General features: G+C 47.6%; 1 protein-coding gene across 2 annotated transcripts in view; it reads right to left on the bottom strand.

The window, feature by feature from the left end:
• The window catches only part of PLXNA2 (plexin A2), a 196,485-nt gene that overhangs the window by 75,951 nt on the left and 96,870 nt on the right, over positions 1 to 23,664 (bottom strand). For both annotated transcript variants that reach the window (XM_011975840.1, XM_011975841.1), the window contains exons 4-5: positions 5,402 to 5,502; positions 1,107 to 1,230 (exon numbers count right to left, since the gene is read on the bottom strand). In XM_011975840.1, coding sequence (XP_011831230.1) covers positions 1,107 to 1,230; positions 5,402 to 5,502 — 225 coding nt within the window. The remainder of the gene's footprint in view (positions 1 to 1,106; positions 1,231 to 5,401; positions 5,503 to 23,664) is intronic.

Raw genomic sequence — 23,664 nt, 5'->3', positions numbered from 1 at the left:
ATCTGAGCAGGTAAGAAAGGTGACTGGCTTCTTTTGCCCATGAGGTGTGCCCACAGGGTTCATGGTGATGACATCTCGGTGGCCTCCAAGTTGAGGACCATGATGGTGTAGGTAGGTTTCCCTTTGTTTTATTTTTTTAATTGTTAGTAAGGTCAGGGTCTCACTATGTTCTCCAGGCTGGTCTTGAGCTCCTGGGCTCAAGCAACCCTCCCACCTCAGCCTCCCAAAGCGCTAGGATTATAGGTGAGAGCCACTGCACCCAGCCTGTAGGTTTCCCTCTGTCTTCCTATCAACACCCAGTGCTGTTTATTTGCCGTGGGTTTCTCAGTCTCAGTGGGCCTCACCTAGCCTTTCCATACATTTGTCTGCTGCTGAATCTCTGCCCCAGTTTCGTTTCCATGGGGCCAAGAGACTTAGGTACAAACTCCCCTGTTTGTTTCCTCAGCTCCCTTGGAGCCAAAAGCTCCTGGTGGGGATGAATGAACTGAAATCTTGGAAGGTTCATTAACTAATTAACATTTGTGAATGCTCATAAAACCTTCAGAATGAAATAATAATGCAGGGCCTGAGGACATCAAATATTTTGGGTTGTACCTTGACAGATAGTTAAGGGCTATTTTATTCTCTTTAATATTCTCTTTAAGCATACACTGACTTCGAATTGAGGCAGTCACTTTCTTGCTCTTATTCTTTCCTCTCTCTTTCTGCCTCTCTCTCTCTCTGTCTCACACACACACACACACACACACACACACACAACTTGCAGATTTCTTTAAGAGTGCAGCAAGTGGAGAATTGTAAATACAGCAGATACTAAAGAATGTGTTATTTGGTATTGGATTGCATTATGTTGCAGACGGTTGTTACTAAACGCAAAATCTAGATTTACCAAATAGATCAATGGGTAATGAATTTGCAGGGAAACTGGAGAATGACTATGTCCTTTACAATAGGCATTGCCATACATTTGCTATAAACATAAAGTCTCCTTACTGGATTTAAAGTCTGATCAATTTACAGATACTTGTGCAAGCGTGAATGGAGCACACCCACACAGGTGCATGCACTGTGCTCCCTCTCCCCATGCCCCTGGATGAGTTACTTACCAACCGACTGTGCTCAGATACTGAGATGCTGCTGGGATGCACTGCGAGGCTCACACACTGGCTGATGCTGGCAGCAAATCGATTGGGTTCCCAGGCCTGTTGGCATTTGTCCCTGCGGGAGCACCTGCCATAAACACAGATTCACAAGAGGTCAGGCCTCTGGGACCCATCTGTTTGGCTCCATTGTCCCCTGGGCAGGATGGGGGTTTGCTGCCCTGAGGCTTGTGTCCTATCTTCTCAAGAAGACTTTTACTGTAGTCCAGAGGGCTTTGGTGACTCCCAGACAGTCTCTGTTGCAGTTAGGAACAGACCGAGAGGGAAGAGGATTAATCCCCAACATAAGAGATGCAGTTTTGACGTAAACAATTGTTAACAGTGGAGGGTGTTCAGGTTCTTGACACCTTGAACAAAGAATTGGACGAAACACACAAACAAAGCAAGGAAGGAATGAAGGGATTTATTGAAAATGAAAGTCCACTCCACGGTGTGGGAGTGGGCCTGAGCATAGGGGCTCAAAGGCCCTGTTACAGAGTTTTGGGGAGTTTAAATACCCTCTACTTGGAGTATGTCTTATGTAAATGAAAAGGATGAAGGAAAGTTACAAAGTCATTTACAGCCAGTGTACGTCTATGGAGAGGACATTTTGCGTCAGAGCTGAAGTGTGAATCAGCCTTATGTTCCCTGCCTCCAGACCTTGTTTTCCTGCCTCAGAATGATTTTTTTTTTTTTTTGAGACAGAGTCTTGCTCTGTTGCCCAGGCTGGAGTGCAGTGGCAGGATCTCAGCTAACTGCAACCTCCGCCTCCCAGGTTCAGGCAATTCTCCTGCCTCAGTGTCCCTAGTACTTGGAATTACAGGTGCACGCCACCATGCCCAGCTAATTTTTGTATTTTTAGTAGAGACGGGGTTTCACCATCTTGGCCAGGATGATCTTGAACTCCTGACCTCGTGATCCACCCTCCTCGGCCTCCCAAAGTGCTGAGATTACAGGTGTGAGCCACTGCAGCCGGCCCTAGAATGACTCTTTACAGCACTGTGGGATGCTGAGACCAAAGAGTGAGGGCAGCCTGCAGGACCTGAAAAGCTGTACAGCCACGGAAAAGCAAATGAACTTTGGGGCCAAAGAGCCCGGGTTCCAACCCCAGACCTGTTACCTACTAGCTGTGACCCCTTGGACAAGCTACTTAATCTCTCTCTGCCTCAGTTTCCTCAACTGTAAAAAAAATAAGGATTGGCCAGGCACTGTGGCTCACATGTGTAATCCCAGCACTTTGGGAGGTTAAAGTGAGGAGGATTGCTTGAGCCTATGAGTTCAAGACCAGCCTGGGCAACATAGTGGAACCTCATTCTAAAAAAAAAAAAAAAAATTAGCTGGGTGTGGTGGCACAGGCCTGTAGTCTCAGCTACTCAAGAGGCTGAGATGGGAAGGTTGCTTGAGCACAGGAGGTTGAGGCTGTAGTCAGCTGTGATTGCACCACTGCACTCTCACCTGGGTGACACAGTGAGACCTTATCTCAGATAAAAAAAAAAGGATGAGGATGATGATAATACCTATTTCACAGGGTTGGTGTAAGCAGTTAGTGCTTAGAAAATGGCCTGGCACATAGTAGGTGCCATGACAGTGTTACCCCTTATATTATTAATATTAATGATGCTGATAATGATTCATATTCTCATTCTCCTCCAGAGAAATTTTTAAGAAAATAGGAGAGGGTCTTGGCAGTGTGGGACAGTGTGCAGATGATCTTGTGGGTGGATTAATGGCTATTTGAAGGCAGTGGCCATGTTTTATTCATTGGGATATTCTACCTGTCACATGGTATATTTTAAATAAATATTTGTGTCACGAAATAATGCCTTGAGACAGAGAGACAGACAAGGCGCTGCAGCCAGGGCTGCCTGTCAGAAAACTTGTTTGGCTGTTTCTCCCAACATCTTCATCTCGGGCTCTAGGCTCCTCCTGCCCACAGTGGCAGGTGGGCAGGTGACACCAGCACTCGGGAGCTTCAGGTTGCTGCCTGCCTTGCCACATGGAAACCCGCTCCATGGCTGGTGCCAGGGTATCCAAATCAAATAGCCATAGGGACACTAGCGATTCCACAATCAAGCAGTGATTCGCACCCTAACTCCCCCCAAACTCCTCCCCTCTTCCTTTTCAGGCACATAATGGATCTAAATATGAATGCTGTCAAAGAAAAGAATTATTGAGGTTTAAGTGAATCCTTAAGATAGCTCTAAAGTGAGCTCTTGACTAGAGCCTTTATCTCATTGACTCACTGAAATGGCTCTTTTTTATCATACTATTTATGGCAACAGCCCTAACAGAGATAAATAGCCTTGGAGACAATAACACACTTGCAAGAGCAAGGCATACAGAAGAGACAGGAAGGCTTCAAATCCCCCCACCCCCTCAGAGGCTCCTCAGCCCTTGGCCTCCGTTAAAGAGGCCTCCGTGGGGACCCAGGAGCTGCAGCTTCCCCCATCTCCTCATGCCCGATACCGGGCTGCTGCTTGCAGGCGGGAGAGCGCTGCAGGAGGGTCTGGTGGAGAAGAGAATGACCAGATGCAAAGAAACCTCTGGGTATAAACAGCAAAAATCTTGTTCTCCATGAGCTCTTGGGGCAGAGTAGCCGAGAGACGAGTGCCCTGGTAGGTAGCGAGGACTCTCTGAAGAGTTAAGGAGTTGAGGGAACAGAGGAAACCTGGGACTATCCTGATGTGGCTCATTCCAGCAGTCACAGCTGACCTGCACCACGAGGAAGACGGGGTGGTTTGTGGCACTGGGGAGGCCCAGGCATTGTTGATAGATCTATAGGCACTTGTTCAAGTCGGGGAAAGCAGACGTCCTTGCTGTTGAATAAATGATAATCCCCGATCTATCATTTTGGTGTGTTCGACATGGGAGAAGTGCCACAGGCACTGAAGCTGGGAGGACAGAGTGGGGGAGGCATGGGGAGTAGGAGGTACCACCAGACATGACCACTGCACAGCTAGAGGGCAGGCCGCCCAGGACCCTTCGCACAGAGCTGGCAGAAGGCTGTCAGGTTCTTTGGAGAAAGAAATTCTTTCGAGGAAAGACCCTGCCTGCTGGTTGGTGGGTCAGCCTCACTGCAGGGAACCAAAATTTACCTGCTTTTGCCATTCCTGGGGCACAACATGAGCATCTACCACTTGTCCGACCTAAATGTAGGCACACCATCCAGGTCTGCTAAGAGCATTTCTGCAAAACTTTGTGAGGAATCTCTTACCTCCTAATCCCAAGCAGGGAACCCAGTATTCATGGGCTCAAATCCAGTCCAGATTTTGCATCTGTGAGGCGCCAGCCTCCCTCCCTCCCTCCAGAGCCCTCCCAACACCTGCTGCAGAGGCTGGAAGCCAAGAGCTATTGTGCAGGACCCTGAACTCTGGCCCTCTGCCTCCTCCTCCACCCCAAACCCAGCTCATTTCATGGAGATGCTTTGCTGGCTGGCACAGAGCCCTGGAGTTTCCAACTCCATTGGGCAACAGAATTCCTAGCCAGCTCCTGTCTTTCGGGGTTTTCACCCTTTCTCTTCCCCTGGGGCTCTTCAAATTAGAAAGTTTAAGTGTGATTTAGCATTTATATTCAGTTCGTATTCAATGGCAGATGATGAAGCCAGTTGAAGTGAGATGCAAACTTCTTGGAATCATGAAATAATGAGGCCAGAAGGGTCCTCCCAAGGGTACAGGGTCCATGATAATTATTCTGATTTGTGTAGCCTCTTCTGGGCTTCCTTATTACCAAAGCATTTATTACTTCATTTAGTCTTCACAATTCACCTGTGAAACAGGCATTTTTCCTAAACAGCAATGGAGAAACAGAGGCCTGGAGTTGTCAGAGGACCCAGCCAGGGTCACACAGCAGCTAGCTGGAGTCTAAGCTTCCCAATGCCAGTGCACCACCATCTGCACACTCTTGGCACAGAGGGGCACCTATTTCAGGCTACACTGTGGAGGTTTTGGGGAAACCTAAAGACTACAGTTTCCCTTGTGAGTTCTTTCAAAGACACAAGGATATAAGCAGCTCGCTTCGGAGCAGCTGAAGGGCTGAATTTGGAAGTAAAATGAAAGAAGAGAGGCAAAGGCTCTGCACTTAGAAAGAAGGCCCACCCATGGCCTCTTTGCCTCTTCCCGTTCTCAACACTGAAGCCACGATTAGAATCACTGCTCTGAAGAGGACAATTCCTCTCTCTGCAAAATGCTGTCATTATCCCATCATTCCAGGAAAGCCCAGGTCTTCCGCATGCCAAACCCTTTTCCAGGATACCCCAAACTTACATGTTGTGCAGGGCACACCAGCCACAGTGAGGGTCCCCAGAGCTCAGGCACTCCCCACAAGTCGTATACTGTTCACATGACTCCACGGGGACCCTGGTGACCTGGCAGAGAGAGGAAAGAGGGCACGGTGAGGTTAGGCTGTGACGACTAGCAGGTGTGTGTCACAGAGTCCTGCGTCTATTCACACTTGCACTGTCAACTCCCCTAAAGAGGTAACACTGGGCAGCAGGCCATGGCCTCAATGTCCCCAGTCTCTTTACCTGCATAAGGCAGGTGGTCTAAGCTGAAAGTATCTCTGAGTTGCAGGCCTAAGACTTCTTGTCTTCGCTAGAGGTAGCAGCAAAGGCTCCATCTATTTCTGCCTGCCACTAGCATCCTCCCGAGAGCTGGGCAAGCCAGCGGCAAGTACTCAAAATGGTTAACTCTGTTGAAAGGCTATTGAGTGGCACAAACTCATCTCTGAAGAGCTTTCAGCTGGGCTTGGGCTGAGACATCCTGCCTACACAGAAAACATTCAAAAAGGGAAAGGAGAAACTTTTCCCATCAAATAATATTCATAGTATGGCACAGACTCTTTACAGCCAACCAAATATACCACCTGGATCCAATTATCCCATTCTCTGATGTCTGCATTCAGTTTCTCTAGTAAATCTCCTATCCTTTGAAAAGTCTGGCTAAATGGGAACATCCACAGAAAAGAGCTGCCTGATTCTGTCTTGCCTGGAAAGTGGGAATTTGCAGATCAAGATCCTACCCCCGCAGGGAGTACAGCCCGTGTACACTCCTCCTGGTCTTCTGCTGGGGCCCTGCAGGGACTTGAGCTGGGCCTGTCTGGATATTACTCACCCCCACCTGCACAGCAGGGGTGACAATAAAGACCAGGCAAGGGGGGTCAGAGGACTGAAGTGTTCCAGTTGATATGTCCTAGGTATCTGTTGCTGGCTGGGGCAGGAGGCTGCTGGGCTGCAAAAATATTTGCTGGGCTGGGAATGGGTTCTTATTTGTTAGGGCATAGAGGTCCCCCACCTACCAGATGTGTAAAAAGTAAAAACATAACCTGTGGTCCAGCAGCACAGTGTTCTGCCTCTGGCAGGGAGACAAAGGATATGATGGAGACAACTTCACGTCGTCCTCCTGAGAGGTTCAGGACGGATCCTAACACTATTCACTCAGCAAATGTTTATCAGATGTCAACGCTGTGGAGCTCTGGTGCTAAGCAATAGAGAAACGATAGCGAACAGCACACAGATTCTGCCCTCCCAGAACCCTACAGTCTAGTGGGAGTTGTTAATTACAAACCGAGACTTGCTCTACATTGTGCTGAGTTTTTGTTGTGTGGGATTGCTGTGAGTGCTGAAGGTTTGGGGAACTTAGAGAAGAGGTGACCAGTGGGGTAGGGGTGCCTTGAAGGGTAAGGGGGGGGTCAGATGCAGAGACCTGGAAAGACATGCCAAGCTGAAGGATTGTGATGAGCAAAAGCAATCACGGACAAGTTCAGTATAAACTTAAGTGTAGGATGTAGAGTGGGTGGGAGGGGAGAGAGATGAGCCTGCCTTTCCTCTCTTGGGTGTCCCCACCCATCCTTCCTACATCATCACGCTTAACATTCCATACTACGAGGCTTTTCTGTAAGTCAGTGACATGATCAGCTTTAAACATCTCTAACCTCCCTTTAATAATAAAAACATGAAATGTAGGGAGGTGAGTATAAAATCTTGCACTTCAGCTTTAAAAAAAACCTGGTACTCTAAGTGTAAGATGGAGGATAGCTGATTTGAAATAGTTCAAGTGTAATAGACCTGAGAATTTGAGTTGACTCAAAGTCAACTCAACTATCTGATATGACCTGACAGGGTGATGTGATAATGAAAGAAGCTAATTTGACTATGGGCTGCATAAATACACACACAGCATCAGGGTCGAGAGAAGCCACCCCACACTGGGGAGTACGGAGTTCAGGTCTCCACAATCTGCCCTAGGAGGGGCTCAACCAGAGATCCTTCCCGGAGGGTGACCAGGATGGGGTGGGACAGAGAAGTGGTGTCTGAGGTAGAGCAGATGAACCTGGGATGTTTATTTAGTCCATTGAAGAGTCTCAAGGTAGTCATGTAGGCTGTTTTCCAGTGTTCGAGGGGGGCAGTATGGCTGCAGTAGGACTCATGGGTGAAAAGCTCAGAAAAGCTCAACATCATGCAACCGCCTGGCTTTCCAAAGGAACGCCTGTCACAGGGATGCATAAGCAGTCAACATGACATTCATCCCAAAGGCTGGAAGAAAGGATTTCTGCCCTCAGAGGAAGGCTACATTAGTCCCTGCGAATTCTGACATTCCAGCTTTCTATTTCCCACAGTTTCCCTAACTCCTCCTTGAGACTGTTGATGATTTTTGTCCTGTACAATCTTACAGTTAAAAGATAACATGCAGCTACCACCACCACCAATTGATTTCACACCACCTTAAAGAATAACCCTTGAACCCTGCCTCATGGCCCACAATGCCTACAAGAAACACCTTTCAGACAGGTATCTGCAGGAGACCTTCTAATGTGCCTCTCCTGAGCCTGGTGACTATCAGCCCTCTGGGATATCAGAGACCCAGGGTGCCTGGGAGGCTTCCGCTGGCCCCCTCCAAACCACTCTCTGAGGCCTGAGAGAGGCGGTCCAGTGCCTAGCGTCCTTTTCTTGGGTTTCGGGCTCCTTGTGAGTGATGTCTGCATCTGGCTGCAAATTAAAACAACTGTCTGCATTGCATTCGGCCCGTCTGTCAAAACACAGCCCAGCCCTCAGCAGCTGGGAAAAGGGGCCCTGAATGGGAGCAGTGTCTCCAGCAACAAAGCCCACTTTCACGCCAAGTGCCACGGAGATAGTGAAACCCTGTTCTTCTCCAAACATGAAACCAATAGCACAACTATTTTTCCTGTTTCCTGGGCCCTCCTGGTGATTTTTTTTTTTTTTTTTTAAATGCACTGAGTTGAAGAGCAAAGTGAAACAGGAAACTTAGTTGGCGGGGGTGGGGGGTTGGTCTAAAACTTGAATTACTCTCTCCTCTAAGATGTAATAGCCACACACAAACCAGAGGAAAGAAATGTCACAGTGACCGGGAGGAGACCTTCAAAGTCAGATGTTCCCAGGAGCCTTCTCTGTCTCTTATATTCATGTGCTTCTATATTCATTTGTCAGCCAATATTCATTGATCATGTCCTCTATCCAGGCCAGTGCTAGGCACTTCAGAATAAAAACAACAACAGCATTAAAACACAACTAGCACCTTCAAGTTGCAAACAGGCAAGCAATAAAAAGAAGAAAGCGATACATGTTCTAAGAGAAGTATTCAAAGAGGGCTGAGGGAATTCAGAGCAAGGAGAAAACTCTGCCGGCATCTGTGCTGCCCAATACAATAGCCACTAGCTTCATGTGGCTATTGAGTTTGAAATGTAGCTAGGACAAATTAAGATGTGCTGTAAGTCTACAATACACACTGGATTTGGAAGATTTACTGAGGAAAAGAAAGAAGGGAAAAAATTACATCAATAATTTTTTATTGACGTGTTAGATATTTTGCCTATCTTGAGTTAAATGTCTTAATAATTTCACCTGTTCTTCTTCCTTTTTGAAATGTGGCTGCTAGAAAAGTTAACATTACACATGTAGTTCATGCCTGTGGTTAGAACTTTATTTCTATCTGACAGTGCTGCCCTAAATGGAGTATACACAGTTTGTGTCTGGGCCTTAAAAAGTGAAGAATATTTAGCCAGATGAAGAGCATTCCAGGTGGAAAGAACCAAATAAGCAGACATTGGAAAGCACCTTCAGACACCTTTGGTGAGGGCAAGGGAGGGATGGTTCAGGTCTGGATATGTGGGTCTGGGTGACCATGGGAAGAACTGCAAAGAACACAGAGCTGGAATATGTAATGCCTCCGAGCCTTCTAGCCTTGGCCAAAACAACGTCCTCCATGAGGCAGGCCTGGGGCTCTCAAGGAGCAATGGCCCTCAGTGTATGGTTCTCAAACCAGCACCATTGGTGTCACCTATGACATTACTGAACATGAAAATCCAGGGTCCACTAAATCAGAAACACTGGGGAAGGGGCCCAGGAAATGGGTCTTAACAACTCTCCAGCCGATTCTTATGCAGGTCAACCACTGATATACATGACTCCAGCTCCCCGAGTGGGTCTTTTTACATGTTAGGTCCTGGGGCCAGGAAGAAACAGAATATCACTCTTCCTTGGGGCTATGGGAGGAATTAGAGGGATTTTAGGGGTGTAGGGGAAGGCAACAGTACTCTGGGGACTACTTTATGCCCAGTGAGAAATTGGTTCTAATCATTCTGCGACTATGAAGTCCATAAAGGACCAAGTTCCAACCTCTGCAGTCAGAAGCCACTTCACTGTGCACCCCAGTGGCGTCCGGCACTTGCTCTAGGGCTGGGTGGGGTGGGGAGGGAGATGTCTTCAGAAGCTCAAGAAAGAAAGGGAGCTTTCTCCTGGAGAGTGTCCACCATGTCAAGCGTCCTCTGTCAGGGCTGACTCAGAGTTTAATGGGACACTCTATGACACTTTAATTAGCATTTGTTTATTATTATTGCATTTTAATTATGCCTGAGGCTCCCTGACCCCCTCCACTCTGAGTGCTGGGATCTGGGGGTGGCTGGGCTGGTGGATGAGTGTGAAGATATAATTATACAATGGGAGGGTGCCCTTCTCCTGTCCCCCTGTGGCCTTCTCCCCGGGACCCGTTGTACTGCTTCAAACCGGATTCCACCCTCATGCTGGACATTCTTTTCTGCCTGATCTTATGGCTTGTAATTATGCCTTTGATGAATATAACTGTTCTATTAAGTCATTTACTTAAGAAATACTCTTAATTAAAGGTGATTCACACTGTGTTCTTGGCTCTCCTGGTCCCGGGGCCCCGCGTCTCTGGTGCCTTCCTTGGCCTGATTCAGCGGGGCTGAAGATACATGTGGGAAGGACTTGGCAGGGGGTGCAGAGTGTGGGGCAGTTTTCTTTCCCCGACCAACTTCCTTAATTCAGCACATGAGTAGCCCACAGAGTGTCAGGCCTAGTACAGCCAGACACATTATCAGATAATTAGAGGCAGTGGGGACAAGACACTGAGAGAAGCCGCTGGACCCAGGCTTTTTCCTGAAGGCCTCGAAAAGCATGGCAGACGTGTAGTGTTTGGACCATCCAAGGTAAGGCCAGGAAGGCCTCAGAGGCCCTGAGAGTGAGTCATCCTGGACAGAGCCCCTGGGCAGTTACTCCCATCAGGAGCAAGACGACACATCACCCTTTCCACAGAGGAGTTTCCCAATGGTAGGCATAAGAACAAGCGCCCTTTGCCAAGTGAGCTCGGGAACAGAGAATCAACGCTGCACCTCTGCCACCCTGTATGGACACCTGGAAGGACCCACATGGTTCTGAGCACTTATATGGCTCTTATGGAGAAACACCTGAGGTGAAAGCAAAAAACCTCATATGATTCTGACAGTGGATCATGCCAGAGGCCCATTTAGTCCTTAAACATCTACTGAGCACTTACATTGTGCTCAACCCTCTGTTAGGCATCAGGGCTACATTCTCTCCCCTCTTGGAGACCATGGTTCAGTTGAGAACAAAACCAAGGAAACAGATAATCTCAATATGGTGGGACAGATGCCACAATAGAAGTAGAACCAGGACCGTCATGGCTCAGAGGACAGAGAGTGGCAGCTCGCCTCAGGGGGCTCGGCAAGAGCACTCAGTGTTCAAGCGACCTGCAGGATTCCTTTGCAATCATGCAAGAGAGACACAGAGGGATGAAAGGAACAAGGGAAAATTGTTCCCCAGGCTGGTGGGCCCCTCCGAGATTGAGAATTTAATCCCCTTCCTCCCTGGAATCTGCTTTCGCCCCTGCCAGATGGTACACCTGTCCTCACACGTGTCCCCTGCTCCTGACACAAGGGAAGAAACAGAGGCCTTCTCAGTGGCTGGGAGCCAGGTGGCAGGGGTGGGAGGTGGCACAGATGCCCAAATGGAGCACCAGTTGGTCTCATCAACAGCCTCCTGGTCCCCAGAGCTCAGGGCAGAGCACATAGCAGCTGAAGCTGATGGAGCTGGCTCCCTGGGCCTCTCTCCTTTCCTTTGTACCTCCTCTTGGTGGTCCCTCCCTGCAGGCCCACCCCTTCACCCCTTCAGGTTTGTAGGGTCTCAGAGCCACTTTCTTCTCTTTTCCCCAATCCAAACCTGTTTTCAAGAAAAGATCTGACACTTATTTACACACATAGCTGATGGTGGATTGAAGAGAGACCCTCGCTGGGGCTGCTGTATGGACAGAGATCAATAACGCAGTCGCAGCAATCCTGGCAGAGGGTTTTGGCATTTTTGAAATGCTTTCACACACATTATCTCATTTGCTCCGTGCAACTCCCCAGAGAGGAAGAGAGGACAGGTATTTTTATGTGTTATGATTTCCACTGGATCCACCGGGAAATTAAGGCCCCCGAAGGGCACTTAAGTCCTCACTTGCAGTGAGTGGCAAAGTGGCCAAGTGGAGGAGAACCCTCCACGGCCCATGATGGGACCGACCGTTTGCTCTTCTCAGATATACTGCAAGGGCTGTTTCTGAGGGATGAGGAGGGAGAAGGTGGCCCAGGAGTCCACTGTGAGATCCGAGGCAAGAGCAGAGCGGGGATCAGGAGGCTTGAAGGAACCTGAGGGCAGGTGAGGCTTCTGCTTCTCTTCACCCCACAGCTCCTAGTACCCAGTAGCTGTTAACTGATGGAATAAATGGGTGGGTGGAGTTTTTCTTCTTCACAGGCTTGCACCAAATCTTGTAAGCCCTTCTGTAAATGGGTGCAATTAACATGGAGATGTTGATTTTCTGTGGGTTTTCTGCCTGGAAGCCTAGTGTGCTATCCTTCCCTTGACACTCATTCAGAGTCCTCACAGGGAGAGAAATGTGGGCCAATGTTTGGGGAGGTCTAACCCTGCCCCTGACCCTGACCTGATTCTCTCAGGCATAGAAGCCAAGGTAGACCCTCTGGGGAAAGTCCAGGCCCCCTCCCTCCTGACATGCCTCTTCCTCCATCCCCTTTGGCTCAGCAAGTCTCCAGTGAAAAATTCCCACACCTCTTTCTATCCTTCAGCAGGAAACAGCTGATGTCTACTGGATGCCTGAAGCAACACCTTAATCTCAATCTCCCCTGCTAGAAGCAGGTGAGCGGGGCAGCAAGGAAATCATGTCCTTTTGGATCTGCTGCCTAAGGTTCTGGAGGAAGTGATGGGCACTGAGGTCTCCTGACAGCTGGCAGGCTCCTGGCTGGCCGCACCTTGCCCTGAGCTGGGCAGTGGACCGAGCTTGTTGAATGGATTGAAGCAGCAGGAACAATAATAACAACAGCTGCATGTATCCAGTATTTACTGCATGCCAGGCATGTCACACAGATTACCTCATTTAATCCTTACACCAACATTTCCAGGGAGGTATTCTTAGTCCCATTTTACCTATCAGAAAACTGAGTCTCAAGTAACGCACGTAACGTCATATACTTTGTAGGGTAACATAAACAAAATTGGAGTCTAAACTTGTCTAATTCCCACACCGATGCAGCGGGGTCCAGACAGACAGAGGCAAAGACTATAGAGGGAAGGCCCATTCTCCTGGAGCTGCCCCGAAAGCAGCCGCTGGGGCCATCCTTCTTCCTAGAAAGAACATCTTTCTGCTTCCTAGGCAAGCTGCTGGATGCTGCAATTATGTTCACCCGCCTGACCGCTGCAAGTCTCTTAGCTCATTTTACTCCCCTCTGTTTTCTAACAGTGATTCAGCTGGGTGAATCAGGAGCCAGACAGCAGGAGAGGTGACACCAGAGGCAAAGAGGGACATAGATTGGGGAGGGTGAAAGATTCCCTACTGGATTTTTTTTTTTTTAAGTGAAAAAGTCTTGTTCTGTCACCCAGGCGGGAGTACAGTGGTGCAATCACAGTTCACTGTAGTTTCTACCTCCCCGGCTCAACGGATTCTCTTGCCTCAGCCCTCCTGAGTAGCTGGGACTACAGGTGTGTGCCACCATACGTGGCTAATTAATTTTTTTTTTTTTGGAGAGACAGAGTCTCCCTGTGTTTCCCAGGCTAATCACAAACTCCTGGGCTCAAGGGCTCTCCTGCCTCTTCCTCTTAAAATGTTGGAATTACAGGCGTGAGTCATTACACCCGGCTGGACTTCTTTTTTTAAGCCTACTAGGACCAGAACAATAAGCGAAGAGGCTGTGAGCAGGCTCCACATTTTCCATCTGAGGCTCCTACAAAATGTCACCGAGCCCTCTGTTAGCACAGCTTGGGTAGTGGCCACAGGAGAGTTTTCTGTCCCGGTCTTGCCAGTGATCAGCTGTGTGGCCATGAGCACTCCGGTTATGCTTCAAGCCCTCATTTCCTTATTTTGAAATAAAGACAATACCTGTCCCACCATTCTCTGGGGCTCATCAGGAAGCAGAACACCTCCGAGCCCACACTTTCAGCTTCGGTTTTTCCTATGAATCAGCTTCACAGTAATTAATGTGAAGAACTCATTATTGTTTGTTCTCAGTGTTAGATCCATTTCTTTAAAAATCAATAGTCATGCATCCAGATCCCCTTAAATTCTCATAAAGTAAATACCAACCTTGCCTCCTGCCTGTCCTCTGGGCTGTGAAAGTCACATGATCAACATCATTAAGAAAAATGAGGCACAAGAACCCCAGAAAATCAGCTGGAGTTTCCGGAGACTGTGATTGCAACTAAAGCAACACACAACCTTCTGACCAGAAGCTGACCCCGGGGCTGTCTCCTAAGAACTCCTGACTATCTGGAGACCTGAGGGCGGAGTGCAGTTCAAAGAGAAATTCTATTTTTAATGACTTGGGGGAGAAGAGCAGAGTGGTTGAGTAATTCAGAGTAATTAAACCTATCTATCACTCAGAGAGAGGAGTCCAAAGTTGGTTGAACTTTTCAATGACATTTTTTTTTCTCCTCATTCATAAAAACTCAGTAGAGGTCCTGCAGGAGTCAAAGGGGAGAGAACAATATGAAAAGAAACTTCTGGCCCCATACAGTGGAATTAAACCCTTGGATGAGTGCTGGGGCAGTGACTGTTTCTGAAACCTGTTTTCAGGTAGAGGCCATGTTTTGTGCTGGTTTTGCACTTTGAAAGGGACAGCCCTCAGTTTCAAATCCAGCTTCTATGCTTATCAGCCGCATGACACTAAGTAAGATGTTGGACTTTCTTGAGCTTTAGTTTCCTTCTCTGTAAAATGGTGACAACATTGATATCAATTTCACAAGGTTGTTCTGAGGCTTACATGATGTCTGTACATACAGACTTGCACACAGCTGGTGCTCAATAGTGGTAGTTACCATGCTTAGTCTCTAGATGCAGACCCCACTGAAGGTGGCAGTATTTGCATGGAAAAGCTGCAGAGGGCCCTGGCTTTGTGCTTCTATGATGGGTGACCTTACACAAGTCCCAGCTCTTTGAGCTGAGACTGCTTATCTATGACATGGGGAGAATTATGTCTGCCCTTTGCATGAAGAGCCATCCAGCCCCTGGAACTGCCGTCTTTATTAAATAATCTCAATGTTGGAAGTGTGCTGAAACTCAGGATCCTTGGTTGAAAGACGTCAAATTAAGCTTAGCTTGCTAAGGATAAAGGTAAAACTTGGGCAAGGTAAAACTTGGGCAAGGTAAAACTACAAAGAGGGTAGAAAATCTTATCGGCAAGGCAGATATTCTAAACACCACACCATATTTTATCAGAGAAGACTCCATGCCAGAAATACTAGGGAGGTAGAAGTAGAACACTTTCTAGGAAGTTCTGGCTTTTGGAAGGACCTACAAAAAAACAGAGATGCTGATACTATGTTGTCTCCATGACAACAGTGGACTTATTCAGTTAGAAAAAGCAGCTGGGATAGGAAATGGGAGATGAGGAGGATTTGGGAACTGGGGCCTAAGAAATAACTAAAACAGACCTCTCATCTGGGGACCAGATGCCCGGGATTAGCCAGGTCCTACAAAGCTCCTTATAGGGCCCACATTGACTGCCCTACCCCAGGAGGGGGAAAGGTGATGATGGCATGGGGTGGGGTGACAAGGCAGGGATGCCCCTTACCCATTCATTCCACAATGGTTGTTTGCCCAGACATTGTTCCAGTGAGGCCCCTGGACACACAGAGCCCAAGTCTAGCCTTACCACAGAGCTTGACTTCATCCAAGAACCAGGCATCTGCCTAACAGGCCCCCACCTCAGGGCTTTGCCCATTTGATTTCTACTTCCCCTGCCTCCCAGTCTCTAAGAGAGCATGAAAGAAGGGGTTTGGAACTCCAGTTAATCCCGAATGCTCTCTCTCTCTCTCTCTTTTTTTTTTTTTTTTTGGAGACGCGGTTTTGCTCTTTTGCCCAGTCTGGAGTGCAGTGGTATGATCTTGGCTCACTGCAGCCTCAGGCTCCCAGGTTCATGCAGTCCTCCCACCTCAGCCTCCTGAGTAGCTGAGACTAGAGGCATGTCATGTGCCACCACGCCTGGCTAATTGTTTAAATTTTTTATAGAGATGGGGTCTTGCCATGTGGCTCAGGCTGGTCTTGAACCCCTGGGCTCAAGCAATCTGCTCGCCAGAGCCTCTCAAAGTGTTGGAATTACAGGTGTGAGCCACTGTGCCCAGCCCCAAATGCATTTTAAAATCTAAAGTACCTATGGCCTTTTTAAGCATAGAAGGTGAGGTTTGGAGTGGAAATCATCAGGGGAAGGAGCCCAAGAAGCTGGTCAGACAGCTGGGGTAAGAGCATCTTTGCTGTTGTTGAATGGAAGGTCGATGCCACCTTTAGAGTTGTCTGAGATGAGGATTCAGAATTTATGTTTGGGAGAATCCTTTTATAATAGGGAAAGTGGGGCCTTTAGGACATCACTGCTCCTGAAAGAGACCATAAAAATTAGCTCCCTTTGGCAAAGTCCCTGGCACTGCCTCCCAACAGAGCTCCAGTTTTTGCCTCTTGGTCCCCAGCAATACTTCCTGCTCTGCTGGTGGCATTTGTGGTTATTGATAATACATGTGGGTTCTTAGGGACTCCTTATTTTCTAATCTTCCATCCTTGACACTTCCCTTAGAATCTGTTTCCCCAGTTATGAAGGAACCCCACGTTGATGTTCCCAGGTCATCTTTACATAGGGAGGACAGTGTCATCAAATGGTATGACATAGAACCAGATTTGGCGAAGCGTGACTGCTCAAGGCCTTCTTCACTGCACCAGGTCAACAGCTGTGTACACAAGGAAGCAGGGAGCTAGCTCAGCATTATCCATAGGCGCTGGAACTGAGGCCAGCCTCTACCTCTCTGCCTGAACTGTTGTATGACTCTGAGTAGGTAAGAAGCCACTGGAACCTCATGCTGTAAAACAGAATTTTGGTTTTCAGCAAACCTCATTCATGGAATGAGAATGAGAATGAGAAGACCATGGAATGCATCTTCTCCACTGTCTCTCAGCTTTCCTTTCTAACCATCCGAAACTTGGGCATCTTGTCCTCCCTGACACATCAGACCCCGTAATAGTATTCTCTCTGACTTTTCTTGGTATGCTGAGTGACTGGTTCCCTTGGGTAGAACTATAGAGAATTGTCTTGTCCATCACAGCTTCCTGGGATGCAGTGAGTGAGTAGATGAGTGTGTGTGTATGTGTGTGAAAGAGAGAGAGAGTGAGAGAGGGAAGGAGGGATAGAGGGACGGGGAGGGAGATGGAGGATAAGAATATGTGTTAAATCTCTGCCTAAGTCTCCTATACTTACATTGGAACATTTTAATTTCCGTTCTGTATAGAGCTCATTTATTCTTTCCTGCCATTCATGCATTCAACCCTGGCAAGGTGGTGATATGAGAGGCAGGAAAGCTCCTAGGCTTTGCTGGATTCCATGCCTCTGTGTCGCTCTGGGAAGCTTTATAGCCTGGTCAATTGGACCAAGACCATTCCATGGAGGCAGCAATGGCCACATGGCCTCAGTGCTTTGTACCCAGGGGTGGTACAACCCAGTGTGGGTTGATTGGCATGGTCTTGTGAATTTGCATTCTGGTATATCTGATTTATCACCAAGTAGACCTGAATGTGGTTGAAATACATCTGGCACATATACTTTGTGCATTTGCTTGTTTATTCATTCATTTACTCAATCATTAGTCTATCCACTATGAGTTCATCCATCCATCCATCCATCCACCAGACTAGCTATATATATATTAGTTATATAAAACTTGTCTGCAGCTAAAGAAGAAACTGAGGCACAGATAGTCTCAGTGAAGTTGTTTAAAGTCATGTGTTCAGTAAGTTGTACAGCTGGGACTCACACTCAGGCAGGCTGGCTACAGAGCCCATGTTCTCTACTTTGACACCATGCTGCCTCTGAGACATGAAGGATGGCATGGGTTAGAAAATGCTGAGTCCTGTGCCTTGCTGATAGCTGATACTTATTATTAATAAATATGTATTAAACACCTAAAATATAGTCTGTGTAGACATTAAGTTCACAGAATGAACAGATATGACCTTGATCCCAAAGTACTCATAGTGTTGTCAGGAAGACAGACAAACCTCCCAAACTATAATGAAATATTGGCAATATGATTGAGACATGGTAAAAGCTATTGGAGCAAAAGGGAAGTACAAATCAGGGAAGGCTTTCAAGAGCAGTGTTTTGTACTGATAATTTCAGCTAAAGAAACACAACAATGAAAATAAAATCCAAAAAACAACAAGAAAACTCTGCCTATCTCATGAAGTTTATAGCCCAAACACCTCAGTGTGACATTTCAGCCTTCTAAATTCTGCTCCTCACCCAGGCTGACGTTTCCACTCCCAACCCCTTTGGTCAATGTCAACTGCCAGCCTGGCCTTCCCTCACGCTTTGTGCAGTCCTGCCTCCATGCCTCTGCTCATACATTCCCACTAATCCAAATGTGCTCCCTTCTCCTGCTCATGTGCAAACCCCTGGGCCCTCCCTCCTCCCGGAAGCCTTCCTTGATCAACCTTTGTTACTTCTCTCTCTGAACTGAGAATCTGACTACCTGCCCAATTGGCATGACTCTAATGCACTTTTTATACTCTTCTTAGGTAGGTATCTTTTTAGATTACTTATAGGGCTCTGCTTTTTATTTCTTCTTATGAGATATCTCTGTATGCTTCCACTTCAGTTTCTTGTACAAAATAGGTCTATAAATACCTGCTGAGAAGCTAATTATACTTGCCCAATGATCCAGGTTTTATTTTAAGCTCCTTAATCAAATGCACTATGCTAAGGTTCTCTAGGTGTGGTTGAGGCCCCCTGGTATTCTGCGAGGATCCATTAGGTGACTTGAGGGCTTTTAAAATTTTTTAATAGTCAATGTTTATAACACAGCAGAGGCTTTTGGTGTCATGGAAAGGACATAGCTGTTAAGGTCAGAAGAACATGGCTCAGCCTCACCACATACTCAACTGTACCAGGCAAGTCCCTTAACCTCTCTGGGCCTCAGTTTTCACATTTGTTAAACATTACTGGATGTTAAAATTAAGGCATCCATGAAGACACCATGATATAATAATGCTGTGTTCTAAGGTAAAGTGGGAGACTGCCATACAGTTTTTCAGAGTAGAGTCTCAAGATCCAAGTTCATGATTCTTCCGCCTCTGACCCTGGGTCCCCGACCCAGATGAATGCAGCAAAATGGATGAAAGGGGCCAGGCGCAGTGGCTCATGCCTGTAATCTCAGAACTTTGGGAGGCCGAGCTGGGCAGGATCATTTGAGGTCAGGAGTTCGAGACCAGCCTGGCCAATATGGTGAAACCCTGTTTCTACAAAAATACAAAAATTAGCCGGGCATGGTGGTGTGCACCTGTGGTCTCAGCTACTCAGGAGGCTGAGGCAGGATAATAGCTTGAACCTGGGAGGTGGAGGTTGCAGTGAGCTGGGATCACACTACTGCACTCCAGCCTGGGTGATAGAGCAAGACTCTGTGTCAAATAAAAAAGGGTTGAAGGAATAAAAAAGAAGAGATTGTGTGAGTTTTTTGGAGGGAGCCCTTGGAAGGCTGAAACCTAACCACCCTTCAACAGGACCACCTGGAAGTGGATAGCAAGATGCAGGAGGAAACCCAGAAGGTAGGCTGGTGAGCCCGCAGGAGGCAGAGCGAAGCAGCAACTTGGGAGGTCACTGCTCCCACCCCACCCCCACATCGGTGGCAGGCTAAGGATGGGCAAGTACTTCCCTTGCAGCAGACGTGAACACCTTAGGAGGGAGGGCTGGCCTGGAGCATTTTATAACTCGTCCAAAAGACCCCCTGGAGGTGGTGCTGGGACCCCACTGTGAACATCTGTATGGAGAGAACTGGAAAATCAGAGCCGAGAGGACAGTGTCCGGTCAAGAGAAAGCACCACCCACTTGATGAGAGCTGCAGCCATGGAATGGTTCAGGAGGGGGTAGTTTTGAAGGCCCAGGAAGAACCCAGCCCTGTAAGAGTCAGAAATATCCACCAGGCCTGAGAACAGAGGCTATCTGCTGCCAGTTCCAGTTCATGTGAGAAAGAACCCCTCTGACCCCTCTCCTTTCTACAAAGTGGATCCACTTAAGGGAAAGCAAACGGGAAAGAGAGAGAGAGAAGTAACTGGAGACCGTGCAGCAGGCTTAGGCAAGGGGAGGAAAATAATCTGCACGTCAGTCCACAGTTTAAGTCTGGTCTGGAACTGGACATTATCATTCCGATTTGAGGCTGTGTTTGAGACTGGAGTGACAAAAGGGCTTTCATTATCTACAAGTATGCAGAGAAGCTATGCCACCTGCCTGAGATCCAGGCAAAACTTTACTCATGATAAACATCTTGAAGAGACAGTGGGAGACAGCAGAAAGCTGCCTTGTGATGGTATCTCCCAGCACGTGGGTTGGGCGCGATGATGTTAAGGACTACTGTTCCTCACTAGCATATTGTCATGAGGGTCACAAAAAGTGACAGTTTCAGCACCGCATTGTTCACTATCAGGCTTATTGGGTACAGATGGATAACTTACTGATAAAATTGTTTAAAAAAAGAAAACTGAGGACACCACCCCTCAGATGGTTCAGCAGACCATTTTTCCTGAAATCCTGGTGTCCTTCCAGGGAGTGACTAGGTCAGGCAGTCTCTTTTGCAACGAAAGTGGCCAGAAGAATTTGAGAACAGCCACACAGGGAAGCCCCTTGACCCACTGGCCACCCTTTTCCAGGAGATGCAAGTGTGATGGTTAAATGTGACAGCTGAAGCTGGTCTGCTGAAGATAAGGCTGCAGTCAGGAACTGGCTCTGGGTTAGTAGCCCTCTCTGGGTGCTTCTGCCTCCCCCACCCCAGGGTCTTGTCCTGCCTGCGCAGTCAATGGGGATTAGCACTTTGCAGCCTCCCCTCACCTGGAGGTTAGTGTGGGGACTGTGCAAATCTACCTTCCTCACAGCTTTCTATTCCTGACCTCCCTATATGGCTGCCTCAAATGTAACCAATGTCATCGAGCTTCTGGGGGTCACAGGAGTGGGAGGAACTTGGGGGAGATAGAAGAGAGACAAAGATATATTTATATTTTTTTCTTTTTTTTAAACAGGTGCTTAGGAAATCAATTGGAGCAAATAATCACTGAGTTGTCTGAGTCTCTATTTTATTTGGTGCATGCCGGGTCTGATGAAAAAAAGCGGAATTTTAAATAATTTTGGAGTTATAACTGATGTAATTAGGTGCTCAGTGAACACTTAGCATCGAGCTGTGCTTATTAAAATTACTGTTTTAATCAGAACATTGCCGGAGAATCATTAATAATACAATGGCTTGATTCCCTGGAACTCTAATTAGACCTGGACTTTTAACCACCTGAGCGTAATCTGGCTCCGTCTGGATACGCACCGCGGGTGATGCATTATCATTCCAGGGCATGTGGGGATGGGGCATCAATACTGCTATTTAGTGACTGCCTGAATGCTTTTTTTTTTTTTAGAACAGGAGAGTGTGCTGAGGCGGCACAGGAGTATGAGGCTGAAAGGTGAAAGTGGAGGAGGTCAGCCAGGGGCTCAGGATTGGAGGTCTCCAGGAAGAAGTGGCAGGATATACATTCCCTGATGCCGCCGGCCAGGCATGCCATATACATTGTTGTCTAGGAGAGCGACAAAGCCACTATATCACAGACCCAGCAAAAGGTCTCCGGATGCTCTGTCCGCAAACAGGCCTGTCCCTGATCCAAAGCAAACACACCTTCAGGGAGGGGTGAAGCTCTAGTCCCTCCAAAGCTCCTGAACACAAGAAATCGAATCAATCCTTCACTAAGTGATAAGGAAAGGTGAGTCTGGTGAAGGGCTAGGGCCACTTCTTCCTCTTGCTTTCCAGCACTTTATGTCACCACAGAAAGAGACCACGAGATTGGCTGAGTTTCTCCAGAACTTTCTGTTTTTCTTTCTTATTTTATTTTATTTTATTTTATTGAGACAGCGTCTTGCTCTGTCACCCAGGCTAGAGTGCAGTGACGCAGTCTCAGCTCACTGCAGCCTCCGCCTCCTGTGCTCAAGCAATTCTCTTGCCTCAGCCTCCCAAGCAGCTAGGAATACAAGCATGCACCACCATGCCCGGCTAATTTAATTCTTGTATTTTTAGTGGAGAAGAGGTTTCACCATGTTGGCCAGGCTGGTGTCGAACTCCTGATCTCAAGTGATCCACCTGCCTCGGCCTCCCAAAGTGCTGGGATTACAGGCATGAGCCACTGCGCCTGGCCTCTGGAGCTTTCTAATCCTTAGGGACATTTCTTTGGGTAATGAGGTCCAGAATTGGAGGGAGGTGAGTGGATAGATTTGTGTCCCCTGAGACGACTGGCTGAGCTGACTTTTGGGGGCAGGGGTCACTGGCCCAGTTCCTAGCTCTAAGCATGGGGCTTTGGTGTCTCTGCACCTTTGGCTGGTGACTCAGTGTGTCAACAATACTGATTTAGCCCCAGCTGGGTGCAGAGTTTTCTGATGGATGTCACAAGGGTGGCCAAAAGCAAAGGAAATGAAAACATGCTCTCTGCCCTCCTAGAGCTTGCTAACTAGTTGGAAGGACATAACAAAGATGTGAAAAAAAGATTTAGGACTCTTAAAAGGCAGATACTGAGATGTGAAAATTAAGCTGGAGCCAGACAAGGGCATGTGGAGTTAAGTGGTGATTAGAGTGGGGTGGGATTCATCAGGGAGGGGGTGAAGCTTTCTGAAGACAGACTGGAGGCCAGACTTCATCTTTGACACACGGGGAGGGGCAGGCAGCACTCTTTGGGTTCTTCATTAAGCATTCCTCTGGCTGCTACTATAGGCCCTCAGACAAGAAGATTGAACTCTCTGAGACTCCCTTTCAGAACTACCACTGGCCAGTGCGGTACTTTGGTGTGATTAGAAAGAAGTGCCCCCTCTAGGTACCTGGCTTGGTAAGATGAATGAGGACTTCGTTTCAGCCCCTACTTGCCCCTCAGCCAGGTGCCTTTATGTGATGCATTTCCTGAGCCATCATTTCAGCCTTGATGCCCAAGTTCCTAGGGAAGTAGGGAGTTGAAATGTAGCTGGTGAGTCTCCCAGAGTTCTGGCCTGGCGGACCCAGAGATAGAATATTTTCAAGTACTATATATTGTGGACCCTCTTATAATGTCTGTGAGGGGAGGTCAGAGGGTGCAGAGAGATGGGAATCACCTTTGGGTCTGAGAGTAGGCAAAGCTCCATGGAGGCAAGACTTGAAAAGGGGCAGGGGGAAAAGTGGCCTGGGCATGAAAACGCCATAAGCCAAAGCAGAGAGAATGAGATTTGGGTGTGCTTTGGGGACAGTGAAGCACACAATATGGGATGTCACCCATGTAGATTTCCTTTGTTACTCATTCCTTAGTAGTAGACACTTGATAACTGAAAAAGTAAAACAAATCTAAGCCTCCCTCAAGGATGAAGAGCCCAATGGAAGAATTTCTCTGTAAACCAATGCTTCTAGGAAGGAGATTTCCATCCCCAGGGAAACCTAAGTAAGGTCCACTGTGACTGAGAGCCGGACTGAAGAATCCTCTCCGGCTCCGAGAATGTCTTAGGGGAGGGGGCCTGGTCAATCTCTATCCCTTTCCAGATTCCCTAAAACCTTCTTACCCCAGGAGGATTTATACAACAGGGAAGGTCAGATGTGAGGCAAGAATGGTCTCTGTGTTTTAGGAACAGATGGTTAGGTTTCCACTCAAGAATTCTCATGCTTCTGAAAAAAGAATACTGATATGGTTTG

Source organism: Mandrillus leucophaeus, unplaced genomic scaffold (genome assembly GCF_000951045.1).
Source record: "Mandrillus leucophaeus isolate KB7577 unplaced genomic scaffold, Mleu.le_1.0 Scaffold159, whole genome shotgun sequence".
Taxonomy (NCBI): Eukaryota; Metazoa; Chordata; class Mammalia; order Primates; family Cercopithecidae; genus Mandrillus; species Mandrillus leucophaeus.
Note: the sequence above shows the minus strand (reverse complement) of the source record. Positions and strands in the feature narration are given on the sequence as shown.